Genomic DNA, 13,142 nt, shown 5'->3' on the forward strand with positions numbered 1-13,142 from the left:
CATCTTTGCAAGTAAATGGCTCATATTAAACCTATCAGCTGCAGAGACTTTAGATTTGTTAATCCAGATGAGCTCCATGAAAAGCAAGAAGTTTAAACTAGTATGCAGAAGTCTTCATGAGTAACTCTAATTATTGACTTTTACATTAATTACTGACAGCGGTAACCTCGAGTGATGCAGTGCACCAAGGCTTGAGTTTGGACAACAATCAAGAACCGGAGATAAAGATGTGAAGAGTACTAAAGCAAAGTTTATTAGAATTAACAAAGAAAACATCACAAAGACAAAATATCTATAAATCTATCTTATTTTCTTTGTCATACAGCAAGTTTACTCCAGACTTGACGAATAAACTTGGGAACTGTAAAGCAGTCACATTTAAAAGGTGGGGTGTAGACAATCAGCTAACCTTAAACTGTCACAAACATCCCAGAGAACAGCTTCTGTGTGAGGAAAATCTCTGGATTTTTCCTGTTTATATTCCACACACACACACGCGCACTCGCACACACACAAACAAACGCACGCACTCAGACCAGTGTTTTCACTTCGGTCTTTCTGTTGTTCAGACAGGATGCTACGCACTTTGCCTGGAGACTCTCGTCTAAATGAAGAGTGCTACAGTCATCGTGTAGCACCTTCAGGGTCTCAACAGGTGACAAATTATTGAAGTCTGGCAGATGACCATGCGCACATTGTTTATTTATAATTATTTACATATCTGCAAAACAACCAAACCGTTCCCTTCGTCAGCGTCTTCACTACGCCTCGGGACCGTCCCCTCGCTCGCTCGGCGGGGCTCTCGATGCCACTGGAAACTAGTGGATCCTTGTCAGCTCCTCTACAATCTTAATCACCTCGTCCACTGTGGCTTCACGCTTCATGCCGCTGCCATCATCGATCTGAAATTGAATGACAATTGGAGCTATGAGGCTCCAATACTGAGACAACCCCCCCCCCCAGTGCCACTCAGCCTCACTCCTTCACCTGCATTTATTATTTCACTTGAGTGGACATGAAATTATCTAAAAAGCTTCTGAAAAAAATTACTCAACGCTTAGTTTCTGCCAATTTTTTTATTTATCTATTATTATTATTATTTTTTATATGATTGCACTTAATCCGTGTCATTTTTTTCATCACTTTCTGCTGCCTGTAGAGGCTCTTGGGTTTTCCTGCTGTGAACCGAAACTTCTTTCTACTGGGATTTAAATGATGGGCTTTCAATGAAAGTGCAAGCAAACAACACAAAAGAACTGATTACATTTTTTTCTTGGACTATGTTTTTTTTTTTTTGTCCGAAAATGACTAAAATGGATAAGGCTGGATTCCAGAGTCTTCTTTGGACAGAGTAAATGTGATGGCATCACTTGAGCTTCATAAAGCTGAGATTTTAATGGGCTTTTTAGCGTATTAAGATGCTAGGCTGCTGAAAAACAAAACAAGAAACTGTTAGTTGCAGGCTTAATTTTTTATATCAAATATGCAATCAGTTTTTAGTGTACCTATTTTTAGTTGCACAGAGACACCAGTGAGCAGCTAACATATTTTATTTTTATAGCAGTGATCCAACTTTAGCAGAACCCTGGCTTTAAACAGGCATCTCCTGGCAAACAAACCATCCAAATACTTTGGACTGTCTTTATTGGCTGCTCTCGGGAGGCAAACAGGGAACAGCCTTTGTTTATCAGCTAAAAGTGTAATTTTTTTTTTTTTAAATGCAGTAAGGCTAAGAAGACACACAAAGCAGTATATTGTTATTTGTTTATATGCCAAAATTTATTTTTCCACCTGTTCTGCTATGAATGTTATTTCCAGTTCCCAGTCAGCTAATAAAAACTGTCCAAAGAGTCATTCAAAGTTCAGCGTCGCTTTAAGCCAAAAAACCACAAATACAAACTGCATCCTTCTTCACCAGCTGCTCCGGTTGGACCTGTTGGCTTCTGTCAACCTCAGTTATTACACCAGCTTTCATATTTGTTTGTTCACTTGAAATTTACTAATAACAATATGCAACTATACTAGAGGGAATAACACTGAATTTACTTCAGTGATATAGATGCAAGTCCATCTCTGCACTCGAGCTGAGTACACATGCCATAGAGAAGAGAGCTGTCTCACAAACCTAACACAAAGTATTTCTTTACACCAAAATGGCACTGCCTGCAAGATTTCCAAAGCAATTCAAGTTCCTATTTTAAAAGTTATGATACAGCTGCACACCCGGGAACAAAGTGTAAAATTTCCCGAAGGAGCCTCAGACTTTCAAAACAACTGTGGAGAAAGAGCCTCCATATTACCGGCAGGTACGTGCTGGAGAAAGTGATGGAGGCAGGAACAGACAGGCTGTAAGCTAAACACTAAACAGGCACGGGCCTGATGCCTCGCTGCTCTTTTGAACATAATACAACTTAAATATGAAAAGAGACGTGAAGACAGAGGTTTGGGAGGCGGTTTAAGATTGGACTAGAGCTGCTATAAGACTGACGAGGCCAATCTGACAAGCTGCAAGCGCTGGCAATGTTTGTCGTGAGGAACTGATGCTCTCTTGGTAATCACTGAACGTTCCAGGAAGACGGGGATCCTGAGCATACTGACTATCTCAGCAGACTTGAATCCAAGTGAAAAGATTTGGTGGGATAAAAACAATGAGCTTTTACAAATGAGGCAGATGGAAAACAGCAATTATAGACAAAGGCAATCTGACTAAAGTCAAAAGGTTCAGAAAGTTTAATGTCTTTCTTAAATATACTGACTAATCATTTGCAGAGGCCAGCCCACACTTTATGTGTAATCAGTGATGACAGTACCGAGGGATGTACAACTCTTTCTTGTACTCAACTAGAGGTCATAAAGGGAAAAGTCATCAACAAACTGTTGGCTTGGGATGAATAATGACTTCTATTTTGTTTTACAACATGTTATCACTACACTAAAAACACCAAGCGGACTCTAAAGAGACCTCTGTTGGTATGTTTTTGTAACAATGTTTACTCATCACTTGAAAACCATCCTGGTTAAATGTAGATCCGAACGGACATGAGCTCCTACCTGCAGAGTGCTGACAACCTCCTGCATCTTTGCCCGGCCGAGATCCAGGAAGCTTTCAATGAGGTCCCCGTCAATGAATCCCGTGGCCTGCTCCGTCTTTCGCTCCGTGTGGAAGGACCTCCAGGTGCAGCGCAGTCAAGGAAAATCAATAAAAGGCAGTTGCTTCGCCTGAGGACAGCACCTTCGGTACAATAACGCACACTTTACCTCAGGCCGAGTCAACAGATATTCACTATAGTGAGAAAGCAGTCTAATAAAAGCAGCACTGCTCAGAAGACCAGAGAGAAAAGGTTGGTTGAGTCACCACGTTACTGCTGAATCCATAACAACTGTGCAATGCTTAATAATACTTTGGGGAATGTATTATCTAGACTAACATGCCTGGACAAATCAATGAAATCTAAAAAACAGAAAAATGCCCTTCACAATTTCCTAAAACCAGAGGAGATTTTCTTAAGCTTAGTTTTGTCTGACCAGCGCTCTAAAACCTAAAAACAAGCCGTCGCAGTACGTCAGTAGAAGATCAATGCAACCAGTAAAACCTCACATCAGAGAAATCAGAAGTGGCTCAAGTTTTGCTTAAAAATGATAAAATAAGTCACAAAAGACTTCTTTTGCCAACTGCTAAATTGCTTTAGTTTAAGCTGTAAATACAAATCAAATGATGAGACAAAAGCCTGTGGAGCCGAATACAAATTTTCGCACACTTGAAATATCTATCAAACAAATCAAAGCTAATTAAAAGAAAACAGTATTACTCCTCTCGCTTCTCAAACCACAGCTGCCAGTGCAGTTCACCTCCATCTTTCTGACAGATGGCAAGCGTACTATAAAAGTAAAAAGGATATAAGCTGTGCTCGATTTTTCCCACGCTCTTGATGACTTTGTTGAGGCGGTTCTGCAGGTCCAACAGGAGGCTGTACCAGCCCTCGGACAGGGATGTCACCAGACCTAAACACACAAACACGCACACGTTAGTCAAAAACACAATGGAGGCGTTACAGATTTTCACCTCGGCAGTCTTTTGCAGCAGATGGGAAATACTTCTGGGTTCACATCAGCGAGAAGAATTTTAAGGACTAGATTCATAATAAACTCATAACAGCTGTATAATTAATAAATCAAAAGATCATTAGTGTGACTGCAATCTCCCTAATACAAATTTCATGCTTGTATGCTGGGACTATGTTGGGTGTAACGAAGCATGATTTCAATAGTTCAATAATTTAAAAGATTTCCAAACGGTCTCATTTTGAGACCGACTGTGCTATAAATATTGTAGTCGCACGGTTTTGGGGGAGTGGTGCGCTCTTCTCTGTGCTACAAATTAAAGTTCTGGCACACAGAGTGGGCTAATCTAACGCTCTGGGGAAGTAATGTGCACTCAAACTGACTGCCACAAAAAACAAAACAAAACAAAAAAAAAGCAACTTGTGAACAAAGAGTTGCACTGATGTGCAATGCAGAACTTATTTCTGTGTCTGTAAAGTCATGAAAGTGCTTTGGGACATGAGCCTGGAGGATAGCAGGGCAACAACTAACTACTATAATCATCTATTAATCTGATTAGCTTTGACTGAGAAATGTCAGAAATAAAAATGTAAAACAAAACTTGGAGCAACAACTTGATATTAGGCACTTAACGCTTTTATGTTTAATAAAAAATGCTAAAGTGAATACGCTGTATGGCAATGTGATGGAAGCCTGTGCCGTATGCGTCAATAAACAGTAAATTCTATTTAATATGCTTTTTGTGTTGCTGTGACTGATGTGGAGCAACAGAGAGACTATAAAAGTGTTCCAAATAAAAGCTGCAGAAAAAAAATGCCACATTATTTTTCTTCATCAGAGGGTTAATGAAAGGTCTTTGATCATCAGTCTACCCTCTCCTTCTCCCTTTTCCACTGGAGGATTAGTGCCAGCAACTCAGTGCACCCAAATACCACATTCTGCATCAACAGTTCTGGATGAAAAAAACCAATGAATATGCATTTTCTCCTGTTGATCTTCTAGGAACTTGTATGTAAATTGGACTCATGGCTCATCATTTGCATGTTGTCTTGTTTTGTTTAACAAACAGTCAGAAATTTTTAGATAGAATATATATATGAAGTTGGGGAAAAAATTAAATCGAGAGGAATAAATAGATAAAAACTACAATTTATTCATTTTGGCCTCATGCTAGAACAAAACATATTTTGGAGGTTTAGCTAAAAGTGAATCAAAAAAACTAAATAAAACATTTTAAACTTCATCACACTGATTAAGCTCCGCAACTCCTTAGAAAATACTAACATTCAGTATTCTCTATTTGACTAATAACAAAAGTAAAATATTTAGAATTTACATTTAGCATTGAAAGACTGTTCCTAAAGCTCTGCCTTTCCCAAATAATGGACTCTCCCGCGTTATTTCAATCGATCACAATAATCTTCCCATCTAAGATTACCTACTATCCGTTTTCAACAAGTTTATTGCAAGTTTATCTGCTTGTTTGTTGCTATCTGGCTGGAATAATCTTGCGGCCTTGCAGCTTCTTTCCAGTAATGTCTAATAAATCAAAACATCTCAGAGCAATAACCCTGGCAGAGGTATTTATCTTCATTAGACACTGAAGCTCATTTTAGTTTACCAGCTCCTGTGGAAACCTTTAACTGGAGCGTACAATGGAAATTCTCGTATCCTGTTAAACTTTCTTCTGACACTTTTTCAGGAGTCACAGAGAGAGTGCTGAGGGGAAATTATGTGCTCTGGGAGACCAAGGGGTGAAATACTGCTGTGTCTGAATGTTGTGTGCTCTGCGTTTTTCATCCCTGCCTGCATTACTGCCAGGATGAAAGTTACTAGTTTTAATCTGAGTAATGAGGTGTAAACTGTGATTTCTTTTCCTTTCTTATTCCTTTCTCAAATGGAAACATTAGTTTTAAAGAAATGGCTTTGGGGACATTTGTGCACCGTCTAATTAGCCTGAGGAATATGAAAACACTGACAGTGACTGTAGCACTGCAGAGCAGTCATTTGCTAAAGGACTGTCATTGTGAGATTTTTCACCGGATTTTTTTTTTTTTCCTTTTTAAATTTCCTACCTAATCTGTTAGAAAACTGTTCACAGAGATACCTGTGGTTTATCCTGAGCAATGGAGGCAGCGTTTTGAAGCTTTTGATCAACAAAAAATATGCAGCTCTGTAAAACATAAAAACCACCTGGCTGTAATAATCTGCTATTGTCTTAAATATCACGGCGACACCACTGCGTGCAATAGGTCGGCAGCCTCATGAAATTTCCCCTTGTGGGACTAATAAAGGTATATCATATCATATCACATTTCAAAACACTAGAAAGAAGTAAGAAAGAGAAACCAGGTTTTTTAAATTAAAACTCTAAAGACTTGTATAATTCTTCTCATTATTCATCTACATATGCTGATCAGAAAAAACACAGAAAACACAGAGGTGAAAAGATCAACATTGACAATCTCACTAGAACTGGTTAAAAACAAAAAGAAAGAAAAAAAAAGCTGCCTCTTAGACTGTGTCCTTTCCTGGCGCATTTCATGATGCACGCCTTACTGCTTGAAAAGAAAAGAGCCTGGGTGCTATAAACTGGCCTGTCCAGACCAGTCACCTGAGCCAGTAAGAGAGAAGATTTCTCTCTTAAACCTACAGCAACTCCTCAGTTCATCAATAAAGAGCGTAGCAAGAAGAAGAAGAAGAGGGAGATTCAATAAAGTGCTCAACATCTAACCTTTGACAGCATTAAATTTAAAATGAACTGTATTTCCAAAAACAGTTTCATTTTATTATCTTTTAAAATTAAACACAGGGTTAAAATGAGCTTGTTCTATTTACATCTTACACCACAGAATAACTCCTGCTATCAATCCTCTATTGAATAACGATGGAAACTCTCAGCAGTGGCTACTACAAATAAATCCATGCTAATCTATAAAACTGGACATTACTAATGAGTGGGAAAATATTCATATTTTTGCCATTTAGGTGAAGTAACGCTAAAAGAGAAATTTCAGCAGTTAAAAATCAGATTTAGCCAACAGTTAGATGACTGGAGCCCCTGACTTCTCAGTGCATCTTTGCACAAAGGCTGAAAAACAAGGAGGGCGGGGATAAATCTTGCCTGGCTCTGAAAACTATCTACCTCCCGTCACTTCCACTAATTAACAAATTATCTCTCATTTGTCTGACCAGGACAAAAGCCAAGGTGAAAGTAAAGTTTTGGAGTGCTACATGCTGAAAAGTTACTTGGCTGGGAGCCTCCACTCAGTTCAAGGAAACCAGTGGACAGTAGGAAGTTCCTACTACCAGCCAAGAAACAGTGCACCGTTTGTCTTTGTGTAGACTGAGAGGCAGTGGGAACTAAATATTGTTACCTTTGTCACTTGGCATGTAGTTTCCACCTCTTCTCAGTCTTGGGAAGCTAAGCTAACTAATACTGGCTAAGCTAAACTATGCTAACTAATACTGGCTGTAGGCTTACAGCAATTTGTCATTTGTCATCAGTGCACTTACCAATCATGCCATTAACCGTGCCAAAGAGCACTGAGCCCTGGGTGGGTGTGGAGCTCTCGCCGAGGTTCTGCAGCACCAGCGAACCATGGCAGAAGACATTTACAAACTCCCCAAGGTGAAACAGCCCCACTTCCTGCAGGTGCTGACGCTCCTCGTCTGTGGTGGCCGCACTGACCGGAGAAAGGACGGTGGGAGAGAAATGCAAAAGGTGGAGAGTGAGGGTTTACAAACAATAAAGAATAAAACATGTGAGAAAAAGAGTTGATGTATGAGCAAACAGGAGAGAAAAAATAAAGTGCAAAAACAAAGAGAAAATTATGTTAAGGGAGAATAAATTATTGGGGGACAGACTTGATCGATTAAACAAAACAAAAAACAAGGGGGGCAGAGATATTAAAAGCGTTAGAAAAGGTCAGAGAATGATAGAGAAGTAATGGATAAAAGGGTGAGAAACGGGGGAGAGCAACAGGAAGAGAGATGTGACACAAAAATAAAGGTCAAAAGCATTGAGAGGTCCAGCTTGATGTAGAAGGCGGATAATAAGCTGGGACATAAATGTAGCACACTCACTTCCAGATCACATCTTTCTTACTTTTCCTTAAAGTCAACACTTGTTTTATAGCAGAATTACTAAAGAGAGAAAGGCAGCAGAGTGACTAAAAGTTCACCGCTGAGATAACTTCCAAAACAAATGCAAGGACAATTGCTGCTGCATCACATTCACTCCAGTGATGGTGCTCTACAAAGTACCGTGCAACTCACGGTAAAAAACACCCTCCTAATAAGATGATACTGCTTTCAGTGAATAAATGTTGGAGTTAACACAAACTTTTTGATGGTTGACTTCAATGGAAAATGTAATGGGGCCGTAATGCTTACAGGAATCATTCACGTTAATGTGCAAAACTACTCACGGCACCGTTTATACTGCTCCTCCTCACCTGTCCTTTTGGCAGACAAACAGATTGAAGGCGTTCTCCGCCCCCAGGAAGTTGTCGTCATCCAGAATTTCCACTGCACTCATCCAGTTAGGATTGAAGTCACGGGCAATCTAAAGCAAATAATAAAAAAACAAAACAAACAAACGTAAGATATGTCAGAGAAAACAGTAAACACCAGAGAGGTCCTGGGCAAAACAAAGGTGGTACTTGTCTCCAAGTAGATACTGCATTATCTATGAGCTAAGAAGTGCTGACTCCAAACATACTGCTTTTATGTTTCAAGCCCCGAGCAACATGAAATGTCCTTGAATACAAAGGCATGAAAAATGCTTTTCAAATCTGTTCTATTCATGCTGATTATGCGCATAGAGGATCCTGAACTGGGTCTATGATGGACACTATATATAACTCAAAGTATTTGCACTGTGAGCTCACTGGCTTATTTTAAATGAAGGATGCTAGATCATGTACAACTCCAGCAATAAGCCAAACAATGCTTTATCATCTATTTTACTGTTAATAGGAGTCTAATTGGCAAAGTAGATCACCGTGCTGTATTAAAGATGACTGAAAATTAGTGTTTGAGATGATAAACACATTAAGATGACCCCTATTGATCATTACAAAGAATACAGGTTCACATGACTACAGATAAATATAAGGCCAATATTTACTTTTAATCTTGTTTATCTTCTAAGGTAAATATCTAGCTGTTTATCTGTTGAATGTGTCATTACATTCAAAAGCTAGTTGCAAACTATCTCTGCTTTCTGTTTGGTGTTGAGCAGTAGGGGTTATACTGTAATATCTATCTTGAAATATTTCAGGAAAGGTGTGATAATGATATTTCTGGCAATGTAGAAAAAAAAATACTGAACTGAAGCAGCACTTATAAGTGTAAATAAATGAAGGACATTTTCCAGCCTCTTCCAATGAGCTACTGTCCCTGATGACACACTTCCTAATTTGAAGTGTGAATCTACTGAAACAAGTTGTTAGCAGGAGGAACAATATAGTGCAACAGTAGTGACACAACATAAATCAGGTGTAGCACCAAAGTAGTTTGAGTAGCTAGTTTTCCCAGGAAATCGTTGAAAATAAAGTAAATGCTTAACACTAAGTAATTTAACATGGTAGCAGATAGGGCTGTTCGATATAACGATATATATTGGATGACGATATAAAAACGTCTATCGTTTCATTTTACGTTATCGTTTGTTTCATGGTGTCGCAAAATAAACTGTTTACGGCAATATTTTTTCATCGTTCTGATGATCACTGTAGTGGCTAAATTAATTATATTAATTTCTCTCTTAAGTTCTCTCTTTCTCTTATATATATATATTTATTTAATATAACCACACTACTGATGGACAAGCGCCTGTTTTTATGCCTTGTGGTTAGCAACAGCGACGGTAGCACCTTTGCATGTCCGCTTGTTTATGTTCCACATAAACCTTTCACAATAAAGCTCAAGATCCTGCTGAGACTTTTCAAAATAAACTGAATCACGTGAAAGAGCAGATTAGAGCCGCCAGGTGCTAAAAAATAAACCTTAGACTCAAATGTTAGAACAGGCAACCCACAGCACGCCATGTAATAAATACAAAGAAAACGGCGGCCGTTACAACTTATGTCTAAAAATGTGTAGTTTCATGCATCGGTTAAAACACTCGACTCCGGTTAAAGGACGCTCTTATATCGGGATATGAGATTTTGGTCATATCGCACAGCCCTAGTAGCAGATGGTGTTGGGCAGCTCCTGATAAGTTACAATGTTAAATTGCTTAACTTATCAGGATCGGCCCAACACCATCACATAAAAACATCCCACATCATCAACTGCAAGCATCTACTTCTTTGTAGCCAAGCTGCACTGGACAGCTTTGACCTAAAGTGTTGAAACACATTTGTTGTTTCCTCGTTTTGCATGAATGGTTTTCTTGCATGTTGTTGCGCTGGGTTGTATAAGCAGCTCCTGTTTTACATACTAAATCGTCATTGCAGGCTGACAGGTGTGGCTGTTGCTCTCACACACGCCTTGGCTTGTCTCGTTAGTCCATGCACTAGAGTGTAAATGTATGCCACAGCTATAGCAATGATATCACAATACGACATTTTAATATCACATATCAAATTGATTGTGTTATTGTGAATGATGTTAGAGTCCTGATGGCCAGATAGAGAAATATACAGCACTGTACACTAAAACAAACAGCCTGTTGCACCGAACCAAAGCTGCTGGCAGAGAAAATTAAAAGATTTTCTATCTCCCAACAGCAAACTACAGAGTTTAGTACTTGTTTTTTTTTAGTTTTTTTTTTTTAGGTGCAACACTTTATCTATTTTTAATGTAAAATATTGATTATACTTGCTTTGGTATGTAAGTAGATAATATTTTCCATCTAAAATTTTAAGGCACTTGAAGGTATATTTTGTTTCTAAATAAATTCAAGCCCTTTTGGTCTCCAGGACTTATTACACTGAGCATAACAACACAACACGCACACAATAGGATGCGTGACTCATCATCAAATCTCTGTATCTTTCTTCCACAAATCAATTTGAACACTTTGCTCATCAGAAGGCTGGGAGGTATGAGGCTATGCGTGGTAGACATTAAAAAAAAAACAACAACAACATTTATACCCTGAAGAGAAGAGTGACAACATGCAAATGTGGGTAAACAGACACTAAACCAAAGTCTTTAAAAATAAAATCAAATTCTTTCAAAACCAGCAGCCTTGAATGAAACTCAAGGTTAATTTGTGTTTTCACAGCTGTTTTCAGTACAGACAAACCAACTTGTTTGATATATTAAACCTTCTCTTCTTACCTCTTCAAAGTTGCCCTCCATGGATTTGTATGCCAGCAGCAGGACGGACCTCATCAAGTCTCCCACCAGAATGAAATCTCCTTTGGTCTTCAGGTAAAGGGCCATAATATTGTTGTAGTGGTTACACTCGGTCCTCAGCTCCTTCTCGGCCGTCCACTCGTACAGACGGACCTTAAACAAACAGGAAGTGTGTATAATTGTTGGTTGTCAAGCTGCCAAAGATAAAAGCAGCAGTGATTAGCTTTAGCCATGTTTGATGAAGTGTATGACATTTTACTTCCACAATGCTATCACTCCAGATTGTGTGTGTGAGCATGAAGGCGAGGTGCTGATTGAGTATGTGAATTATAAGCTGCAACATTAATGAACATTAAACGGCTAATTACACTCGCAGTTTCATGCTGTCTGCACCAGCTAACAACTTTTTTTAAATTAATTTGAGTCAAGCAATTGACAAAACAAAAAAATCAAGGTAGACCAAATTTCTACTCATGACGGTAAACTCAATAGAACAAAGACTAGCCGGTTTTATTTGGAATGATTATTATTATCATTATAGTCATCATCTATTGTTATTATTATTTCAAAAAAATGTAACTACATGTACAAAGTTTACATTACAACAACAACAAAGAAAACCAACAAAAACAAAACAACTTCATCCTTTATTCATTTAATGACGTCTTTTTGTTTTACTTTCGGATCTATTTTTTTCTTTGTTTTTATAGTTGAGTATAATTTAAAAATGTAATAAACTTTATTTACTCAGCTGTACTAGAGTTACTAAGGGGGAGAAAACAAACAAACAAACAAAAGAAAAAAGAAAAACGAAAAAAAGAGAACCAAAAAAAGATGGTTGCCCAGTGATTACATCAAAGTAGCTGCAATCACCATGCAATATCCTCAACCTCTGGGTCACCAATTTTGATCACAAGGTGATTGCACAGGTCACTCGTCTCTAAACAATCACGGTCTCACTTCAATCTATTTTGTATTCCTACGCTGCAATCAATCTGAATCAGTAATGACTCTTGACTGTTTGTCTTTGCAGTAGGGGACTCCACTCAGCTTGTAGTCCAATATAAGAACAACATTTCTACTTTAGTCAGGAATTTCTTAAATTTCCAGAAAAAATTTAAATTATTTGTTTGTCCATATCAAGTTTGAGCAGAAATAAAGAGTGTTGTGCTTAAAAGACACTAAGGTGCAGAAAGAAAGATCCAAGTGTAAAACTCTGTAGTTTAAAAACAAACAAACAAACAAACAAAAAAAGATAAGAAAAAATAAGAAAAATTGTCCAGTAAAAAAATCCCAAACATTTTGCATAATGCTCTACTGAGGTTGTCACCATAAAGAAAAATTAATACTGCTTCCAGGATTGATTACCCTTTAATCACTGTTTATCTTTGGGAGCTAGATGTGGAAAGTTAGCTGCAGTGAGTGATGAGTTTCAGATATCTGAAACCCATCACTAAATCTTTGGATAAACATGACTTTCTAGCTTTTAATCTATCTATATCTTAGTGTGAATGAGTGTGATATTACAAAAGAGTGGGGAGTGAGGCTGTTTCTTTCGCACTGTATGTCAAGAAATCCTCATATTCATCCATGTGGGATCAAATGATTTAGATATTGAAGAAAAACTGCTAAGGAGGTAGTTTTTGTCATTTCCTGTCACAATCAAAGAAAGTCAAAACATGCAAATCACTTGAAAGTGGACTAAATGAAGCACACTGAGCAGTCTGACTGAAAAAGTATTTGTTTTGTATATTTGTCACACTTAAATT

General features: G+C 38.2%; 1 protein-coding gene across 3 annotated transcripts in view; it reads right to left on the reverse strand.

The window, feature by feature from the left end:
• Positions 1-230: 230 nt before the first annotated feature.
• The window catches only part of ddb1 (damage-specific DNA binding protein 1), a 48,637-nt gene continuing 35,725 nt past the window's right edge, over positions 231-13,142 (reverse strand). For all 3 annotated transcript variants that reach the window (XM_086293644.1, XM_086293629.1, XM_086293636.1), the window contains exons 22-27: positions 11,356-11,526; positions 8,520-8,629; positions 7,579-7,748; positions 3,900-4,002; positions 3,052-3,175; positions 231-902 (exon numbers count right to left, since the gene is read on the reverse strand). In XM_086293644.1, the coding sequence (XP_086149770.1) occupies positions 819-902; positions 3,052-3,175; positions 3,900-4,002; positions 7,579-7,748; positions 8,520-8,629; positions 11,356-11,526 (762 nt within the window). In that variant the 3' untranslated portion in view covers positions 231-818. The remainder of the gene's footprint in view (positions 903-3,051; positions 3,176-3,899; positions 4,003-7,578; positions 7,749-8,519; positions 8,630-11,355; positions 11,527-13,142) is intronic.

This window comes from Aulonocara sp. 'chitande type north' Nkhata Bay, linkage group LG1, assembly GCF_057382095.1.
Source record: "Aulonocara sp. 'chitande type north' Nkhata Bay isolate Kocher_YH1m ecotype deep benthic linkage group LG1, A_spYH_male_GT1.1, whole genome shotgun sequence".
NCBI lineage: Eukaryota > Metazoa > Chordata > Actinopteri > Cichliformes > Cichlidae > Aulonocara > Aulonocara sp. 'chitande type north' Nkhata Bay.